The 22,609-nt window shown below is 31.5% G+C and overlaps 1 protein-coding gene across 3 annotated transcripts; it reads left to right on the top strand.

Moving 5' to 3' along the window:
* The first annotated feature begins 1,578 nt into the window (after positions 1–1,578).
* On the top strand, positions 1,579–22,296 carry LOC127721471 (uncharacterized). Of its 3 annotated transcripts, none has more exons than XR_007991264.1 (12): positions 1,579–1,721; positions 5,052–5,103; positions 6,676–6,714; positions 8,050–8,301; positions 9,637–9,963; positions 10,152–10,472; positions 11,898–11,964; positions 15,077–15,369; positions 17,368–17,433; positions 17,977–18,131; positions 18,491–18,590; positions 19,419–19,442. XR_007991264.1 is itself a non-coding variant. In XM_052228213.1 (12 exons), exons 2-12 carry the CDS (start codon positions 5,052–5,054, stop codon positions 20,494–20,496), a joined length of 1,737 nt encoding a protein of 578 aa, XP_052084173.1. In that variant the 5' UTR covers positions 1,586–1,721; the 3' UTR covers positions 20,497–22,293. The 3 variants fall into 3 exon arrangements, 2 of the variants coding, with proteins under 2 accessions (XP_052084173.1, XP_052084174.1); XM_052228213.1 differs by lacking the exon at positions 17,977–18,131 and adding an exon at positions 20,297–22,293 and having other exon boundaries at positions 1,586–1,721; positions 19,419–19,438; XM_052228214.1 differs by lacking the exons at positions 9,637–9,963; positions 17,977–18,131 and adding an exon at positions 20,297–22,296 and having other exon boundaries at positions 1,586–1,721; positions 19,419–19,438.
* Positions 22,297–22,609: the final 313 nt, after the last annotated feature.

The raw sequence follows: 22,609 nt of genomic DNA, 5'->3' as shown, positions 1-22,609 counted from the left end.
AGTAATTATCAGATAAAATGGTACAAATATGTTCAATGTTTACTCAAATGAAAATTTGAATTGCATTCTTGCGTCGAAATTTGCTTATTATACCCTACGCAACGAGTTGAGGAGGGTATAATGTTTTTGACCCGTCCGCCCGTCAGTCCGCCAGTCCGTCAGTCCGTCAGTCCTGTTTCTTGTCATCGCAACTCCTCTCAAACCACACAACAGAATTTCATGAAACCTTTTCAGATAATAAGAACATACTACGTAGATGTGCATATCGACAGGAAATTACGATTCAATTTTTTTTCCAGGAGTTACGCTCCTTTGAACTTATTTGCCCATTATACTACTGCAACCTTTTGTCATCGCAACTCCTCTCAAACCACACAACAGAATTTCATGAAACTGTGTAGATAATAAGGACATACTATGTAGATATGCATATTGACAGGAAATTATGATTCATTTTTTTTTTCTGATACAATTTTTTTTTCTTACACTTATTTTATTTCTCCAATGACAATGTGGGGACGTGGGGTATGTGAGCGCGCTCACTAAGGTTCTTTAATTTGAACAAAAATCGACACCTGTCGTGTTCTGCTATTTCACAATCCAAGAATGCGGAAGTCTCTCATCTACATAACTGTCATGCGTCCGAAGAAATTTTCTGGATTTACCTTTATCATAAACTTTATAAACCGAATATGTGAATGCCGAGGATTTATAAGAAACGAAACAGTTGAAGAGCTATATGAATAAAATGACCTAAAATAATAGCAAAAACCATCTAAGGTCAAATTTTCCTGAGGGAATTAATGTTTTAATTATGGTCATCAATATCAAATCCTTTCAAATATCCATTTTTATTAAGTTTGACTAACAATTCTGTTTTTTAATACATTTTTCTCAGGCATTCCAATTGTTTTAATAACAAAATGAGTTGGTGTATTTTGATATTTCTTTAAGAATCGTTAATTACTATCTTAACTACCTTTTACATTGTAGATCATACAAACTTCTTTTAATGTGTATAACAAAGCATACATTCAAATTTTTAGGAATGTTTGGGTCCCCTATGCTCTTTAACTTTATTTGGCCTTTTTTTACTTTTTTTATTCGAGCGTCACTGATGAGTCTATTGTAGATGAAACACGCGTCTGCCGTACACAATTTATCCTTGTATCTATGATGAGTGTATTAACTAATCTTTAATATAGTATATTGCTTTTTGGTTGTACAAACCTTTAACCATGTTAAATAATACTTTTTTCTGTGGCTTTTTTGTTATTGTACTTTGTTTGCGTACCGTAACATATGCCTGAAAGGAAACGGTAAGATATCTCTTACATTTCTGTTGTTCTATTTGCCATTGTCTTTCTAAATGTTGTTATGATCTATCATTTATTCACTGAACATAAATGTTGAATTATACACTTGATAACTTTTCGAAACATAAAACAAATATGAAGAAAAACAAAGGAACGTTATTCGATATTATTTGAACTGGTTTCGTTTTTATAGCAGACACGATAGGAAGACACGTATCCATTTGAAACCTTTTCAACAAGTCTAATGAACAGATTTATATTTAGAAATTTATCCTTCTGTCAATCATTTTGATATGAAATGCACGATAGATCAGAAAAGGTATAACACATAACAGTCATTAAAACAATGCAACTGTCACAAAGAAACGCTGATACCAGACAGACTAACAACGGAATTAAAAAAAGGTGTGTAATCTCTTATTTTGTATAATGTAAATCCAGAAATTATTGCATACATCTATTATTGCAAATTTTGAAAAAAGGACAAAAATGCGAGATTTATTATTGCAATTTCAGGAAAAATCTGATTACACTTATATATATCAGATATCAGAATGCGAGTTCTTATGTTTGCTATAATCACCAAATCGTATTATTCGCGATAATGAAAACCTCGCAATAATTTCGCAATTTACAGTATTTGTTTTTTTCGAAAATCCTTATTTAAGTTTGTTTCAATGTTTTTATTCAACCTCCTGTTTCAATTGAAATGAAGTAAGGGCTTGAAATTAGATTTATTCAAATATTTTTTTGATACAATAGCATGTGAACGGAACTATTGAGGGGGCGTATTATCGGTTAGATACACTTAATATTTCGGTTGTTGCATTGCTGTAAACCAACTTCTTTTCGCGGATACTATATTTCGCGTGTTACCCTTTCTAGTCCACTTTGCGACTATTTAATTTCGCGATTTTCTAATCTATTTGATGTAGTTTAATAAGGAAACATCCAAGTTTTACATATTCGCGATGATTTATATTCGCGTTATTCTTCTACACACGATTGTCGCGAAAACAAATCGATTGCGAAAATAAGTTGGTTTACAGTATTTGTTTTTGCTCCGAACTTTCTACAAAAAACTAGAAAACTTGCCTACAAGTGTTAAATTTGGTGCTTGACACTTATTTTTTATTTGAACGAACTTGATTTTTATAGTTTGTCCTTATGTTGTTCTGTTAAACCATTGTTCCAGGTTAGGGACAGGGCTGAGCGATCACAAACATGTTTAACCCCGCCACATTCTTTATGTGCCTGTCCCATGTCAGGAGCTCTCTTCACTTATAAGGTCACTTGTCATTTCCTGTTATTTCAATGGTCACCATATCAGTCTATTTGCCGGAGAAATTGTATAAATTGTTGAAAGACCTATATGTGTCGGACAAATAAGCTGTTGAACGATTTAGCGCACACCAACTTAGACATTATGAATTGATGGAAACAGTTTCAGAACAACAACTGCTTATGATATGTAAAGATAGAAATGCATTTTAAGGTTGTGCCCCAGATTTGACTCTATAATTTACTATTACTATTGTCGAATCACCTTGCAACTATGCTTGTAAACATCGCAGAACTTGCGACACTGAAAGAATACCTGTTTTCTTCGTCAATTCTCACGAACTACCATAAAATCGGAGACAATTTAGAACTTGCTATATGTATGGATACTAATTATACTCGGCGACCGTAAATGTATGTTTGTATGATGTGATAGTAAAACATTGGGATATTAATGTTCCCAAATCCCATCTACAGAACATGCTGTCACAAACAGTTTCACTTTAAAGAGCTAATGATGTTGATGTATAATATATAAACTTCGAAGTCTATTACGTATATATATATATGTAAACTTATTAACAGGATCGTCTAATTAAATGTTCCGAACCACCTATTGCTTGTTTACGACAAATTACAGTTACTATCCTTAAACTAAAGAAAAAGAGTTGTTCATCCGTTTTTATCGTGATATACTTTGCATTGTTTTTGTTTAAATATCAAATTTGACATCATATGCTTTTCAAACTATACAGAATTACGATCCATGTAAACCTATCGACCCTGTGATAAACTTATTATAAAAAGACTATCATTTAAACATTGAAAGAAGATCTTTTTTGGTCGGTACACACGGATAAGTTAAAACATTACTTAATATGTATTGAAATACAGTTATTAACCCGTATGGTTCTACATCCTATCGATACTTATATTTTGGCATTGCACACGGTCAAGTTTTTGTAGACATCTTTTCATTGAATCCATTAGATTTGTACTGACTGATACTTTGCCTTGACTACATGCTTTTTATACCAATTGTAATAGGCTTTGAACTAGCATTCATTAATTGAATACTCTCAGTATGTTATACTTTGTGTCTTTTACATTTTTATTACATGTAGTTGTTTTGGTGCTTTATTTCGTTTTGATGAGTTAAGCCCTATTCAACCGATTTTTACATTTTGCTCTTTTGGTGTGCTGCTACATCATGGTATCAGGGTAGTTGAAGAGTTCAAAGGCAGCAAACATGAATAACCCCAACACTGTATGTGCCTGTATCAAGTCCGGCGCCGGTAAATCATTGGTTGTCGATTGTTGCTGTATATCACATTAATTTGTTTTTCGTTTTGTACATACATGAGGCCGTCTGTTTTACAATTTGTCGTGTCGGGACTTTTTATAGCTTGTTATGTGGTATGGGTTTTACTAATTCTTGAAGGCCGCACGGTTACCTATTATTTCTAACATGTACGTCATTGTGTCTCTGGTGGATAGTTGTATCATATGCATCTCCTTATTTGATATTAAACATAAATATAGTTTCTCGCAAAGCATTTTTGACTCATCACCTGAATTGAAAGTTCAGTTGCTTGCATGTACCTTGGTATCGTATGCATTTATTCAACACTATCTCAAGATTAACAGAAAAGCAATATAGTCGGGGGTTGCTTAATTTCATGCCAAATATGTATAAGGGATGATTTAAGAAAAGCAAATTAGTATACTCCTCTTTACGGTCTTACTCTCATGATTCCATTTCATTATCAATGATGACCTTAGTTGCCAACAACATCCATTCCTCAATAGAAATCATTTGCGACATATCTGCCATTCACTGACTACACTACGAAAGTAACAAATGCAATCATGACATTAGGTTAGCACTGCAAAACCAATCCAAAATGCCATCTTTCTTCTGAGAGCCACCATTCCAAACATTATAACTCAAGCATTCCCTAGTCATAATTTCTGGCGAAAAGACAATTATTAGTTATAAAGTCATGTTCAATATTAGGGAAAATGTTAAGCACTAACAGACATGTTTTAACTTAGTCACATTCTGTAAGTTCATTTCTCAAGTTTGTAATTTATTTTTTCGTGTTGGTTGGTGTTTTCTATATTTGATTATATTTCATTGTTTAAGCATAAAACAGTGCGGCGATTTTCGCGTTTTATAAATAATGAAATTTATTGGTTTATTAGGAGTGAAATAATGCTTTAGCAGATACGAAAAGCATACTTCGTGTTTAAGCAAGCGAAATACAGGAAAATCAATTAAAAAAATAAATTAAACATCATTAACGGAGACGGAGTGACAGATCGAGCTGTTCATAGTAAATACAAAACGGCCACACTATATAAGAATTAACATAAAAAAATATAAAACATTTGATAAAAGCTATACATATATGGTGAATGTAATGATTTTTTAAAACATTTTATTTTTATCAGATGCCACTGAAATCTGCAGGAAGAATGGCATACAAATTTTTTGATGGTTGTAGTAAGTATGTTTTTCGAACACATATAAAACATAAGATCAAGAATAGAGTTGTGAATCAAGTGGAAATATAAAAGAATCGAGAGTAAAATTTAACGAAAAAGAAAGTTACCGTCTAAAAAGAAAAACTTGATAAATTGTAACTGGTTGATTTAAAATATACAAGAAGAAATGAAGTGGCCAAGATACCTGTGCGGTTTTGATGTTTCAGTACTCTAATTTGTTTAAACCCAACAAACAAAAAATGAAAGCAACACGTGATAATTTCATGCGTCAGAAGCGCTTTCTTGCATTTACTAGTACCTTTATCAGTAAGGTCCAAAGCCGAATATTTAAAAGCCAAGGATGTATAAGACAAATGTGATTTCACTATTCGGCGTTTCAACTTTACTGCATGTCTCCTTTTAATGTCATTCTTTTCGAAAAACAAACACAATCGACCTTCAAGATTTTCATTCATCATTCACATAACACCAATTGCTATGCAACGACCATAGATAAAGCCGATGATAAGGTTCATATCCCGCTGAGGGAAGGACACAAATTTGGTACCACAATTTTCTGAAATTCTTGGTCTACATTTCTGAAGATTTATATTTTCACATCTAAATATTTGAAAACTCAGGCATTCTCAAAAGCAACTCTACCTGAACTGTGCCTAGCGCCATAGATCATAAGGCCATTTATTAATTTTTATTATTTTTACTATATAATTTATAAATTCGTTAACTCCTGTTTGTAATTACCAAATGTTAACATATATATATAAACAAGTCTAAATTGAAAACAACGTTCAAACCTATGATTGCGTTGGATAAAAACCGCAATTTTTATACGTGTGCATGCAAAACCAATTTCTTGGTAGAGGGGTCTAAATACAGCACAAACAACATTTTCCAAAAGACCAAAAAGTGAAAAAGTATATTTTAACAAAACGCATTTATATATATATATATATATACAAGTCTAAATTGAAAACAACGTTCAAACCTATGATTGGGTTGGATAAAAACCGCAATTTTTACACGTGTGCATGCAAAACAAATTTCTTGTTGACGGGTCTAAATACAGCACAAACAACATTTTCCAAAAGATAAAAAAAGTGAAAAAGTATATTTTAACAAAATCGCATTTGACTAACAGGTCGAACAACAAATGTTCTTAAATCCTGCTGACTGCCATTGGCGATTGCCAAATAAACGGATCACAAAGTGTAATAAATGGATCTTAACTATAAATTTAATACCAAACAGAAAACAATAAACTTGCGGCAAAGATGGTATACCGCAAACAAAGGTGCGAAGATTTTTTGTACACCATATATATATATCATTTAATTTTGCACCATAGATGAAGGAAAAAACTCTGAAAAATATATCTTTCCATATTAACTGGATTTCTATTAAAAGTTATTTGAAAAAAGCTTCTTTTGTCATAAACATTTGGTTTGTTTGTCAGTAAAAAGATTTGTTTCCAAACTTAAATTGATTGTTTATACTAGAATTGTGTCTTGTGTGAACTAGAAGAACACAGCTATAATAGTGTCAAAAAAACATTCATTGTTTTTATTTTTAGTGTTAGGCGTGGATTCTACAGACCTACATTCGATAAGAGGTATATATATTCATGATAAGGAGATTATGACAATTATTTTAGAAAATCAAATGAAAACAGTTAGAATAAAAAATATTAATAAGACACAACAGCGACTATTTATTCTATCACTTTTCTTGCCATTAATTCTGATATTGTAATTAAGAAATAATTCATGGGGGCTTGATTACATCGTGATTTTACCACGGGTTGGCCCTTTATGACAGATATTTTACTCTGAGCGATAGCGAGGGGTAAAATATCGGCATAAAGGGACAACCCGTGGTAAAATCACGATATATTCAAGCCCCCATGAATTATTTCGATTCTAATAGGACAAATACGGCAATTGTTTTGGATCGAAGCGCTCTAGATGAAGGCATTATTTGCCGTTCCCATAAATAAACGCACTATCAAATTGACATAAAAGACCGGAGCAAACTGAATAAATGACATGCTTAAACTATTTACAATAACATATTTAGATTGGTTTGGATGAATCTAAATGATAATTGTACTTATATGTCTTATATGTTTACAAAAAATGGCTTATATAAAACATTTTAGCATCGTTTGTTTACGTTTCCTTGTTGTAATGATTTTCGGTTTCACAAGCGTGTATTTTCCCGTAAAATGTTTATATTCTTACGTCATCGTACTATGACGTCGCGTAGCTCATTCATAAAAAAGCATATGACGCGGGAGTACGATCGGAACAGCCCAAACAAAATATTCATATTTTACCACGGGTGTGTACTCAAAGCGTTTGAAGAACGCTATGTTAGAATCTGTGAACATTTTTACAATAATATGCGAGCATTTTCATTTACTATGGTAGTTTGTTAATATAAAATGCATTCAAATTTGAATCAAAAGAAATGTGGAATATATGTCGTTGAGAAAACAGCCAAACGATAAACAATCATATGCCTAGAGGTTATTATAATAATATGTCAAGGTATATGTATAAATCGAGAAGTGTCTTAAAAAGTTGTAAATATATAAAAAAGGAACTAGCATGAACGGTAAAAACGGCATTTATGCAAAATCACGCTAGAGAAAAAAAATCTACCCTAGTGTAAAAAACTCTTGCGGCGGTGAAATAGGGACTAAGATTATATGAACAAAGAATATTAACAAAATACACCAATTATCAACCAAATAAAATCTAGGATACATATAAAATAGATAATTTCAAAACAAATAGTGGAATATTTACAGTTCGACTATTTACAGTTCGATGGACCTATCACACAGTTTCTATAAAGTTACTGATTTCATATTTGGGGATTGTGTCTTTTATTAATTTCAATGTTTGAAAAAAAATAACTCAATTTGTTTTCAAATTTTCTCCAGAAGCATGCAGAGATAAGATCATTGAAGAGTATTCTGAAATATTATCTTTATTTGAACACATGGGCATGGATAATTTATGCCGTGCATTTCAAATTGAAGACGGAGAAATTAGGAGTCATAATTACGGCATGACGCAAGCAGATCGCCTCTTGTCAATGATAGTTATTCGTGAGGGAGATGAATGTCTCAGTTATCTACAAAAACTACCTCCTAAAGAGCAAAATATACTTAAAAGAATTCTGAGGAAACCAGGTAAAATGATAACTGTTCGCTTGCCAAAAATATTGAAGAATGCGAGCAAGGCGTATGATATTGCGTTATTGAGATCCACCGTATCTAAATTACTATCATGTCTTTAAATGGGATAAAAATGCTTTTCATGCGTTCACGGCGATTTCCTGAATTTATCTGCATAAGAATGTTCAAACTAAAGAAAATTGAAAACCAAGGATGTATTAATATCTGAAACGTGAAGAGCTACAAAAAGGGACATAAAAAGAAAAGCCAAATTAATCTACTGTAAAATTAGGTTGAGGAAGTTTCGACCTTTAGTCTCTAAATAGTGTTTTCATTTATTAACGGAGAATTTACTAAAAAGGATTTATTCACGTACCAAAGCAATAACTATTGAGCTGATAATTGTTATAATAATTCAGCGATATTAAGCTATATCTATTATACACTTCACACTTTAAAATTTTGAATATTTATGAACGTTATAGATATAATTATGGGACACTGTTTTTTTTTATCTTCAGCTAAAGAGTAATACATTGAATTGTTCCCATGATACGGCATAACGATTTTGTGTGTGTAGTTCTTTTAAACATTTAAACAATCTATGAACTGATGATTCTGTGCAAATTCGAAACCTATAGCGTTTGATTGATAGGATTTTCTCAAGCATTTTGTTTTGTTTATATCAATGTCCAGTCCGATCCCATATAGGACTGCAAAATTTATTATACAGATAGTTTTAGTGAATGCTAATTTAGAAATTAATTAGAAATTGAGTAACGTAGTTTATTTTGCGGGGTTATAATTCATTATTTCTTAGGCTTAACTTGTCCACGAGGAAAAAGCTCTGGGGTTTTCTGGTCTCTGATTCTACTATATTTTAAAGATTAACTCTATGAGAAGGATATTTTCGGGCTTTTTCTTTATAATCACGATTTTGGCAAAAATAATTCCCTTGGGAAAATAACCCTCTTTACAGTATTGAAATATTTTAAGAAAAGACTAAACTTATTACGTCATATTTATTGCATTAGCAAGTGAAGAGACATTCATTTGGCTTAATGATTAGCCACAGTCCAATTGTCATAAAAGTTGGAAGTTTAGCTAGCTATAAAACTATTTTTAACCCACCATTTTCTTCTGAAAATGCCTGTACCAAGTCAGGAAACTGGCAGTTGTTTTTCACTTGTTCCGTTGGTTGATAGCGCTTGATTTTGTCAGTTTTTATAGACTTCTCCTTATTGAATTTGCTTTGGAGTTAAGTGATTTGGTTATACATTGTATACTTTTTGTGTTATAGAATACTTTTAAAAGCAAATCATTATTACGTACATTTTAAAATTTTTACAGGAAAAGAAGTTCCAGGCGTTTTTCGAGAGAAGTACAGTAATGTAACTTTCGATGTCATACGAAATTTTCGGCAATACCTTGAGAGGGAGGTAGAAATTTGCAAAGTTATCATATCTCTTCTCGAGTACAATGTCATTTCCATATCCGAATATACAGAAATCAGAAATAAGGATACAAGGGCTAAACAACGGAAACAGTTAATAGCTTTCATATTAAACAAGGAAGATTTAAACCAGATAATCAGATTTTTATTCGTTTTACACGAATTTGGAAGAGAGGATATTTTAAATATCTTACTGACACGCAACACACACGATGTAGTAGAAGGTAATGTTTCAACTTGATTTAATCCCGTCTTTTGTCAGAATAAGCAATAAAATAAATGTAAGGAGATTTAAGTGAAAGTCTTGCCATTATAAGGGTTTTTATGTAGTTTAAATAAAGTGATGAAGTATCTGTAAATATTCACAACTTGTATACATATGGTATAAAATATAATAGTTGTATATTTGCAGATCTCCAAGTAAGACTCAGTGGTACAACTGTTCTTGTACGTATCCCAAGTTTTCCAACTATGCAACCAACCGTGCATGACATCGCAGCAGCTGCTGGAGAACATCTTGGACGCATACTTGTTGATCAATGGGAAGGTTCTATAGTTTTGAGATTATACTCAGAAACAGAAAACCTATCATCCCTTACGGTTCATCTAAACGAAGATAAACTAAAAAGATTTCTTCAGAAAATGTACATGTGTGTTGAGCTACTACCCAATGAGTGGAAACGTTTAGTAGTTGAAATGCAATTTATCCCAAATGATAAGTTTATAGAAGATCGTAAGTAGTTATGCTACTAATACATCAATGAATGTACAAATATGAGGATATATCGCTATCTAATATAAGAATGATGTTTAAAATACAATGTACATGTTCAATTTTTTGTGTTTGTGCTTGAAAAGTAAAAACAAACTACATATTCATTCAATTTATAGTTTTACAAGTAAACACCTTTTAAGAGCAATACAATTTTGATGAAGATAAATGCATAAAGGAGCAAACTTCACGGCTTAAACATTATGTTTAACATGTTTCACTTCAAATTGTCCGGTACCAGTTCGCACCAGTTTCAATGTGGATTTGTATTAACATGGCATGTTTTTAATTTTTTATAGGTTCTTTATTTATTTTATGCATGCAAAATATACCTTTTTTAAATTGTCTATGATGCATGTCAACAAAAAAGTACTATGATAATGCAATACACGGTGATACTTTGAATCTAATACAACAGATGGTACATGTGAAACAGGATCTGATGAACCTTCCGGAGCACGTGAGATCCCTACCAGATGTCGTGGGGTTCCTGTTGCTTAGTCTTTAGTTTTCTATGTTGTCATTTATATACTGTTGTTTGCCTTTCGTCGTTTCTCGTTTTGTTGCCACGCGTTGTAAGCTTGTCTTCGACTTATGATTTTGAATATCCTTTATGATATCTTCCGCTTTTCATATACTACAGACAAAATGTAAATAAAAAGGTACGATTTAAAGTCATAATATTCATTTTAGTTTTGGGATTGAAAAATCCAAGTAACTGGTAATCCGTATGGCGCTTACTGTATCCATCTTATTGCATATTTATTACTTTACCGTAATGAAAAATAAATCCATTAAGAAAAAACTTAACATTAAAGGATAGATGTTTTTACTCAAACCTATAGATATTTAGCCAACATATTCATTGCCAAAAATGACGATGTGTTTATACAGACAAATTGACCCCCCTTTGCACGTTCTTCTTACTATATCAGCACTGATATTTACAGATGTACTTTTAAGACCTTGATATACGAATTTCTCATGGTAAACTTCTTACCAAATGTTTCAGAAACGGGACGAGTTTTCCGTCCCTTTTGTTATTTTCTTTTCTTCAAAGCTGATATCCCGTTGGATGCATCTTAAAGAGTATACCTTAATTAGTTTTGTGTGTTAACTTTTTTCGTTTGCTTCTATTTTTGGGTTTTTGGAAAACGGATTTGAATGAATGTAATATTACATTATTGAAATAAATAGTTGTGTTACAGAAGTCATATATGTCAAACGTTCACGAAATATTATCATAGGTATTTACTGTTGAAACATGATTCCACCTGTTGGAATTTAATAAACAGTGATTCAACATTCATTTTTGTACGGTAATATACATTGACTTTTACTTTATCGAAAGTTACTTATTTCTATCATTGTTATTTCTATATACAGGCATGTCGATCAGTTATTCCGGTACGCAACTCCATGATAACACCGAGAGGAACCAGCCTTGTTCCCGGTAAGTTCATATAAATCAAACGGTAGCTATTATATAGAGTTTACACAGCGTTAGTATTAGGGTTCGGGTTTTTAAATTGTATGGCCTCGAGCATTACTGAAGATGCATGAATTTTTAAACTGCGTATTTGGTGCAGTAAATTCTGTAATTTAATGTTATTACTGTACAATTTTCTTATCAATAGGAAACTAACAATATTGAAATTTGGAGCAAATAATTTCAACCCACAATTCCTTTTCTAAATTCAACATTGCTTGTAAACATCAGATAATAGTATTTCTAAACTGTAATCTTCATAGTTGTAATCATAAATCTTTCAAATATCCTTTTTAATTATAATTTGCTGTTACTAAATGTATGTTTTATGCTGATTGTAATCGATTAACTTTACAATATATATGCCTCATTATTTGCTGTGGTTTTCTTCTTTTCTTTTTATTCTGACTTTTCAATTAAATTCCTAAATCGATTAAAATTTAAAACAATCATTTTAAGACTTCTCCGCTTTATATGGTATATTAAGGAGGGAGATTGGCGGTGTCAATTGATTGTTGTTTTGAGTAGCTTAAGCAAATTAGATGAATAATTGTAATTCAACAGTTAGACTTTTCATCTAATGAAATAAAAAAGATTTTTTCTTGATTTGTACATAAAAAAACATTTTCATCGATTTAAGATTTTTAGATTTATTTATATCAGTAGAGATAACTCAGAAATATTTAGAAAAAAATGTACAGTAAACAAATGTTTTGTTACATAAATTTGTGATTGATCATTATCATAATATTTTAGCTTTTGATTTTGCCATTTGATAAGGGACTTTCAGTTTTTAATTTTCCTTGGAGTTCAATATTTTTGTTTATTTACTTTTTTTACACACTGTATAAAAATCGCATTCATAGAATAACCAGCTTATTAAACAATCTTTATGGTAAGTATTCTAACATGGTTTTTAAAGCATAGTCTAAGTTCACATTATACAATTAATTCAATGTTAACTAAAATTCTAAATTCTATTTTTAGAATATTACCTTGACTTTTCGTCAAACTCAACATCTCTTTTTTTATTTCTAAATGTAGATTCTATTGAGGATAAAACATGTAACCAAAATCTCACAATTTACATCAAATAAGCGTGCGTGCGACAAGAGCAATATGGACAGAATTGCCACACTTTGGGTACAAATTATCTACAAAACGACAATAAAAAGAAGTCGATTAATGTCTCTTTAGTTCCAACATGATAGTAGTTGCACAATTATGTCTCATAACATTTACATTTTAACAGTAAAGTATTAGTACACTAGTTTTCTGCTCTTTGTTTGAGTTGTTGTCTCTTTGACGCATTCCCCGTTTCCATTCTCAGTTTTAGAATTATATTATTCCAATGTTATTTTAATTGAAAACACTGCATTTCAGTGTGTTACATGTTTCTACAAGCAAACTGATATTGATATTGCAGGCCAAAGTTTTCAAACAGACCCAAATCAAATCTCTACTTTTCCTGTGGTGTATGCGCTCTCTCGAATACTTTCATAATGATTAAATACTAATAGGGCTGTACTATTTTCTAATTCACACTCAGAAGCAGAGATATATTTATTTGTTACCTCATCTTGTTTTTAATTTGACTATAATGCAAAATACTTTCAATTCTTGTGAAATGGCTAAAAGCAAACCTTGTTATTCCAAATATTTAACCTTAAGTTCATGTGTGCTCTGCATCTAATTGACCTAACAAAATTCAGATATTTTAATTTCTCTAATTCTTCGTCAATTTATCCCTTTCTGCACCCATTGTATAAAAAAAATTTAATCAGCGTGTGGTTCGTTTGATCTCAGTTCATCATTGGTTAAAATCCTATTATGACGTCGAATTTTCTTGCTTTCCTCTGAATGTCCTATTGTGACGGCATGAAAAAAGGCGACCATGTCTGATGACGTCACATAGCAAGAACACATCGTTTTGCAGATCATTCGAAAAGAAGGAATAACTTTGCCTGCATATTGTTAGAAAATCATTAGAGAAACAGATTCCACCACCAAATCTCGTGTAATACGATATTTATCCACTCTCGACAGTTAAATTTTAAATATTTAAAACGCTCTAAAAATGTGCTTGAAGGTAAACCTATTGAATGAGAAAAACCGAGGAATACAATAAATTCCAATGCCGTTATTATCTCCAGATTAGAAGAAATATATCTTAAATGAAATTCCATATTTCAAAGCATGATTTTGTTCTTTCAAACTACAAAAGATCACTTTTAGTTCATTGAACATGTTGGGGGAAGATCATCAAGTTTTGGGTATTCCACTCATAAATGGGAATAAAAACCTATATACAAGAATCTTCCACAACCTGGTGAAATGACAAGATACTGTATCAGCTACTCACGTTTAAAATTTGAAAATTTAACTGTCTCGAGTGGATAAATATCGTATCACACTCGATGCAGTGGTACAATCTATATGTATCTGAATGTAAAGTAAATTGAGCTATTTTGTTATTTAGCAAGATGACAAGTATGGTGATCCAAATGTAATTTTACTGATTGTGAAAACAAAATATTAAAACTATCTTCTTGTTTTTCCTTTTCAAATTATATCGTTTAGTGTTCTTTCTTTCACACAATATTGCTTTTTCCATGTACATGATTTACAAAAGTTTACATGTTTTGCCCAACCAACAGCTTAAAAGAAAGCCGGATTACCTATAGTTTTTTTTTGAAAAGAATGATTTAACTACATTTGGTAAAGTATAAACATTTTTTCGTATATAATTAAACTGCCATCTTCCTCATATGATAGTTGTTTTGATAAACAAAAACAACATTAATAACAGTTAAATATGGAAACTGAAACCGTATTTATATGTACTGTACCAAGTCAGGAAAATGGCCATTGTTATATTATAGTTCGTTTCTGTGTGTGTTACATTTTAATGTTGTGTTTCTGTTGTGTCGTAGTTCTCCTCTTATATTTGATGTGTTTCCCTCAGTTTTAGTTTGTAACCAGGATTTGTTTTTTTCTCAATCGATTTATGAATTTCGAACAGCGGTATACTATTGTTGCCTTTATATATGACGAAATGTATATACATTGATTTTAGATGCCTCCAAGAAACTGTTCGCCAAAATGTGCAAACAATTGTTGATGAGCTAGAGTCTGACATAATAACAGAAACCTTCAACAACTTTGGCAATGCTTCAAAATTTGTGAAAGATATGTGTCTCAGTGTAAAATTTACACCTTCGAGACAAGAACGTGCACTTAGATTTCTTAATTTTGCTCTTCATGAAGAAAAATGTTTACGAGAATTCTTCAACGTGTTAAGACGGAGATCAAATGTAAACCTGATTCAAGCTCAGTGTTTGAGATGTTCAACAACAGAAGCAACTCATGGTAAGACCGGCTCTTGTACATTAATATACACTCTGTTAACAGATAAAACCCTATAAAACAAACTTTAATGCCTTATTGTCTTTAAAGATTTTCGTACCAAGTCCTTTAATTAGCAATTTTCATTATTTCAGATCACCTGTTCATATAAAGAAATAAGACGATGTGGTATGGGTGCCAATGAGACAACTCTCTATTCAAATCACAATGTGTAAAAAGTTAACAATTATAGGTCAAAGTACGGCCTTCAACACGGAAGCTATAAAGGGCCCCTAAATGTCTATTGTAAAACAATATGCGTGAGCTCTTTTTCACAAAACTAGCTTACGATAAAAATTAAAGACTAAAAAGAACAAAGCAAAACTATATACATTTATTGCAGAAGTCTTAAAATTGTATATGCGCATATTCATTATCATGGTTTAAAGAAATGGAATAATCATTCCTAACAAGAACAACCTAAAACAAGGATCACGCTGTGTTTTGAACATGGAATTTCATTTAAGATATATTTCTTCCAATCTGGAGATAATAACGGCATTGGAATTTATTGCATTCCTCAGTTTTTTTCATTCAATAGGTTTACCTTCAAGCACATTTTTAGAATGGTCACAGAAATGTTACTGTGAAATTGACCCAAACTGTTCAATTAGATTTATAACATAGTTAAATATTTACCCGAATTACAAAATTCCATATGAAAGACTATACAATGCATGGAATCGTTCGTATTTTAGAATTAGACATTATCTAATTAACTCCAAAATTTCCTCCGATGACTGCCGTTGACCTTATGACACATTTGAAACATAGATATCAATAGACAGACAAGCACCTGTTATAGTATACTGACGATTATTCTAGGTATGTGTTTGACTCCTTTTCATATATTCAAAAATAATGTGTAAAAAGTAAAACAACAAAAATACTGAACTCCTAGGCAAATCCAAAACGGAAAGTCCGTAATCAAATGGCAAAATCAAAGGCTCAAACACATCAAACGAATGGATAACAACTGTAATATTCCTGACTTGGAACAGGCATTTTCTTATGTAGAAAATGGTGGATTAAACCTGGTTTTATAGCTAGCTAAACCTCTCACTTGTATGACAGTCGCATAAAATTTAGTTATAAAGGATCGTTTTTCTTGTAATAGAATGGTTTTTGTGGACCGAATTAGTCAACGAAATGGTTTTTACTGGAGGGAAAAGTCGTAACTTATCTCCCTTAACATAACTAGCCGGTTTTTAATACTGAAGAAACTATAGATGAGCTGCTATATTTGCTACCTTAATTTATTATATACTCTTTCTTTTACCTTTTTCACACTGTTTTCACTTACAGAGGTAACAAAGTGTTTAAAAACCACACGGATAAGATATAGTTAACCTCGAAATTTCTGTTATGCTCAATGTGTGTTTGGTTACTTCACATTCACGTATATACCGCATTTCACAATTCATATTTGATAACTTTCAAATAATTTTAGCATGTATATTATACAATAACTGTCTTTTGATGAGGTAAGTATGCGGTTTTATTGACTTTTGAAAAATGATATTCACTGATTCAATAAAACCACATATTTACCGAAACAAAAGACAGTTATTGTTTTATTCCATTTTCCCAGAGAAAACAATGTATTTGATGTCAAATATTTACCAAAACCAATTGTATATCAAACATTTTACCATAATGTTACAGTTAAAAGCGCGTGACGTTCAGTGCGGTGAATATCACCTTTCTCCAGGTGAATATGCTTTTTTATTCAAAATCCAATTCAAAAAGAGAAAACGTACTAAACACATGCTAAAATAATACCAATATGGAATAAACTTTGTTATTAACGACAGTGGAACTGTTACAATATCATTACAAAAAGAAAGTTATATTTTATTTCTGTCCACATTTACATACCTGCCAAAAGCTGTTAAAACGCTTGATACCACAATGTAGTTCCCTTTTTCATTTGTTATTTTACCCACAATTAATATTTTTCAGCTGTAGAGAATATGGAACCTTACAACCAAAAACATGCGATGTGTTTTTACCTTATAAGAGAAGAAGGTATGCAAATCATTTCTACATAATTTATGTGAATCAAATATATAATGACTGTAAGACAAAGGTATCACATATTTCATTTTCAAAAGACATAACACATATGCAGTACAATAATATGGAAGACAGTTACTATGTGTTAAAATTGGTACACATTTTAAAATTTTTAAAGCTTCAAATAATTTTGTTTATCAGGTATGCATTTAGTTTTGATTTCTGCAAAGTTAATAAAATTGAGAATGGAAATGGTGAATATGTCAAAGAGACAAAAACCCGACCAAAGAGCAGAAAACAGCCGAAGCATTTGTTGATCATTTATTACTTTATGTTCTTCCAAATATCATTTATATGGTCATATTTATAAATTGACTGTTTACAACAGTTTGAATTGTATGAAATACTAAGGATTATTGACTCCTAGAATACATTACCTTAGCTATATCTTCCAAAACCTTTCGGAATTTTGGGTAACCAATGCCCTTCAACTTCGGACTGAGTTTTCCCATTTATTTATTTTTTATTTGAACGTCACTGATGAGTCTTTTGTAGATGCGTGTCTGGTGTATACATTATAAGCCTGAAAACTTTGATGAGTTTTTGTGTGGGAAATTTGTGACATTCATGCAGAGTTTCGTTTTTCCTCTGTGTGTATGTGTGTTTGTTTGTGTGTGAGACATCTTAAAAGCAGTAACGATAGGAAAGTGGTAAGCCGATAAAATACTGATATCAATATTGTCGAAGAAATACTGATACCAATAATCAGAATTTTTTTTAAATTTTGTTGTCATTAGTCATTAATCCATTAGAATATAAACATTAGCGTGCTTGTATACATGGTGCATATTACTATCACGAATTAGAACTATAAGCACGACAAATGAGATCCTCAAATCACAAAATGAATTTATCTATCTTATACATGCAAAAAAAAAGTTTCATCTAGTGTAAACGATTTTCTACTATTGCATATATTGTTCAATCTATTTATCCTTTATTTTTTATTTTAAATTCAAAATGTGATGCATTCCAGTTTAAAACAAATCTTTTTGATATCCATATTCAGGCAAAAATGTTGTGCGAGGTGATAAAGAGTGTCTGGGACCAACAGCTGGTTTTTCTATTAGAGATATTCACAGAAGACAGGAGTATTGGGGTACAACTAGGTAATAAATGGAATTAGGATATGTTAAAAAGGGATTTTTTTTTACTCTACATGAAATTTGCATATATGAAGTCGTAAAATACCAAAAAAAAAAGAAAGAATTCAATTAGATGTATTAATATTATAATAACAGCACATACATTGTAACCAGCAACTAAAAGTCAGTACATTATAGTTTTAAGAAAATGATAATCAGTTACTGTTTTCATTCTAATAGGTAAATTCATTTTTTAAGAAATTGTCTGAAAAAGAATAATTACCGGTTAATAGTTTCAAATATTATTTATTGAGTATTGACTATTTACTGGGGGCAAATATTTTCTGCAAAAAGACTAGTAACCGGTAAAATTATTCAGGATTTAAAAAAAGGGGGGATTCCGAAAATTTGAATATATTCATATATGATGTATAGTATATCGCGGCTTGTTCATAACGTTAACGATACGTGTCCGTACAGTTTTATTTATGACGTCAATAAGGATATGGGTTCGTGGAATTTAACTTCCTCCACTTCAATTTCATAAATGATAGTTTATACAAAATGTTTCATTCGGAACAGTTGTAAAAGTTGTAGTGTAAAGAGAATACACATGCATTGTCTCGAAATATATACCAGTGTCTTTCTGTATAATAAAATACTTATTTACTGACCTACGGACAATAGCAAATTTCGCGTCTTGAAATAGTTACCGTCTGGGGGTCAGTAAACTTGTAATTGTACCCATAATTAGTAAATAAGTGTATACTATCAACCAAAGTGTTTAGAAAAAGTGAGAACAATACCAGATATTATAATTTTGTATGAGTATTTATATATTTTTTATTTCAGTCATCATATGCAATTACATGGTGAGTGTTATGACTTTGTATCTGCAAGTAGTAGAAAAATACACCCCCTAAATACAAAATAATACTAAAACATATCAGATATTTAATAAAATTACAAAGCATCGCTCTAATCGTTTGGCGAAGTATTTCACATTGACTTTCTTATGGTTACTTATGCTATGCCATAAACATGTTTAACTCAGTATTTTATTCGGTCATTATATTTAATCAATCGCCTTTATATGCACATTAATGATGTTTAAGATTTACGATATTACTGCATCATCGACGATTTCAAGTTACCCATAGTGGTTCAGTGGTGTGAGTATGATAAATAATCTGGTCAATCCAATGCCTTTAAACATCAATTTGCTTCTTCCCCGTTGAATACAAATAATTTGAGAATATGTACAAAGATTAGTAAAACATTATATGCTAGGAAAGAGTGATTTTGGAAATATACTATTAGTTTAGCATGGTTAGTACACACAAAATATCTGTATACTGTGGATTCATTTATTTTCGTGGGTACCAATTTTTATGGATTAAGGAATAATTGTGTTTTTTTTTGTGGATATTTGATTTCGTGGTTTTGCAAACGTCTGCATACAAGCCTAAAGAAAATGTGTACTTCGTTGAACATTTTAATTCGTGGTTCACGTATACCCATAAAATCCACGAACTTTGGTACCCAACAAATAATAATAAACCCACAGTATCTCTGATTTGTAATCGTCATAGATCTGCAAGTTACATCTGTCTTAGATTTTTATCATCTAATAATTAAAAATCAATCTTGTGACATATTCGATAAAGAAAATATTTATCCAAATAAACATATTGAGTTTGCAATTAGGAAATGTGTTTATGTTTTTTTAGGGGATAGAAGTTTCGAGCAGCAGGAAACAGCATCAACATGGGAGGAACAAACTGGAACGGTTTTTTATCCAAGAGAAAGTTCGACGCCGGAATTTGGCAGTAGAAGGTACCGTCAATCGAGAGAATTTGAAAGCAATCCACATATATCGTACAAATTAAAAAAGTCAAAAAGAAGAAAGGACAGACGACGGACACAATAAAATTTTCTTCATAACTTTAAAATCAACCAAGACTTGCGTTAAAATGCAGTGGTTTGATTTCATCATATATGAAAGTATAGTGTATTACACAGAAAAGTTTATTTAAACCGTCACTGAATGTGGACAAAATCAAGCATAGCATCAACAAGAAAAATATACATGTATTTGGATTTTAAATCTTGAATGATTATTTTGCTCTTAGGAAAAAAATATATGTTTGCTTCTTTCTTGAGTCTTTTGATAGTTTTTTTTTTAAAAAGGGGATGGTTCTTATATGGCTGTTAATTAGGGCCCATAACAAAATTAGTAAAAGGAAATAGTAGGTATACGTAAATGAGATAGCAACCAAACGACACAGGCGCAAATGAACCCGATCATAAAATAAAGTTGCCAATGCATATATCATTATAAAAGTTCTTTCATCAGCAAATTTCGGCATATTTCAAAACATTACGCTCAGAAAAAAGACAACAACTGACGATGTTCTGGAAAAAAGGACAGGCACATGAATGTGTCGGGGTGAACCGAAAAGTTTTAGATACCATCCCTTTCTCTGTTTGTCTCATCGCTAAATTAGTAAAAAATATATAAAATTAAAAGATCCAAAGGGATAAAAGAATTCGCCAAATTTACAAAAAAGTCACACAGACAAAATTAAACAGCAACAATCGACCCCGCCGATAAAACAGACGCGCCCAACTGCACAAACAAGGACAATATACGGATAGCACATGGCTTAGATAGCCTGGCCGTTTACAGTCATATACTTTTGTGGGGTTAAATTAGTTTGAAATGTGCATAAACGTCTCCCTTTGTCTATCTGGACCACATGTCATAACATTAAAAAATACTTAACGTTACAGCAGCAATTAGTATAACCGAAACTTTGAACACGTCTCACGCCTGTATCCCTTGCCGTTGAAAGATTTAAGAAAATTTTGGGGTTAAATTCAGTATTTTAGTGGAAGTGTCAAAGCCAGTACCTTCACAAACCAGTAACAAATGAGACTGAACGATTCTTAACATTTTAGTGACAAGTACACCTTTTTATTTTATTTCAAAAATTTATATAAAACAGACTTCTCGTATTGAGTGGAGTAAATGAGTCCATCAGAATACGAATTTGACACATTTCATCGACCACCTTTCAATTCATTTATATAGCTTTGTACGATATTATGCACCGATTGATATGATGCCAATTCAGTTCTTAAAAAAAGAGTACATTAAATGCAAGACTTTGCCATTTAATAGGATAATAAGAATAAATATCGTGTAAATATCAAATAATCATGTATAATATACTGGTCACAGGTTTTGGTATTATCAAGGCATATGCATGCAAATTATTTATACATTACACATAACTCTGAAAATGCACGCGTTTAAGCAAACCATAAGCATGCATAAAAGGCATTACTGTAAACGATAGAGGATATCACAAGGCAAACTATAGTCATGAGTACTCGAGTGTTTCCTGCAATTAAATACGTATTTAAAACAAAGAAGAAGACAAGATTAGTTTAGCATGTTTAGCAAACACAGGCGTGTACAGGAGATAGACAAGTGCCTGACCTTTTTAATCAGCTCAAGTTTTTGCATTGTATTGGTATGGTCATATTGTAATCTTAATAAAATGTTATTTCCCTCGTAGATCTGTATGATTTAGCGGATTGATTGATTGGTATTGCTTGATTAAAGTCTAGGTACAAATGTTTAATGCATAACGTGACCAAATAACATGTTGTACAAAACGTATAAAATGAAGTCATGTTGGATAGGAGCAGAAATTGTCTTTAAACAGGCAGCATATTGACTCTCAGATAGTTGCTGCTAGGGTTCTACAAAGGACAGAGAGCGTGGCACCAGTATATTCAACGAAATGTCATCAAGCCTTTTGTTTATTTTTCAATTAGAATCAAGCGATACAACCCTTTAAGGGACTTTCCGTTTTGTATTTACTTCGGAGGTCGGCATTTTTGTTATTTTACCTTTTAACTAATCAAATCATGCACAAATCAAGTTTTGGACGATAACATCAATCCATTGATATATCATTTGTTTTACTGTATGCAATTTGAAACGCATACCTTTTCATTATTATAGTTTGAAT

This window comes from Mytilus californianus, unplaced genomic scaffold, assembly GCF_021869535.1.
Source record: "Mytilus californianus isolate M0D057914Y unplaced genomic scaffold, xbMytCali1.0.p SCAF_12, whole genome shotgun sequence".
NCBI classification, from domain to species: Eukaryota; Metazoa; Mollusca; class Bivalvia; order Mytilida; family Mytilidae; genus Mytilus; species Mytilus californianus.
This window is presented reverse-complemented; position numbering and strand designations above follow the sequence as displayed.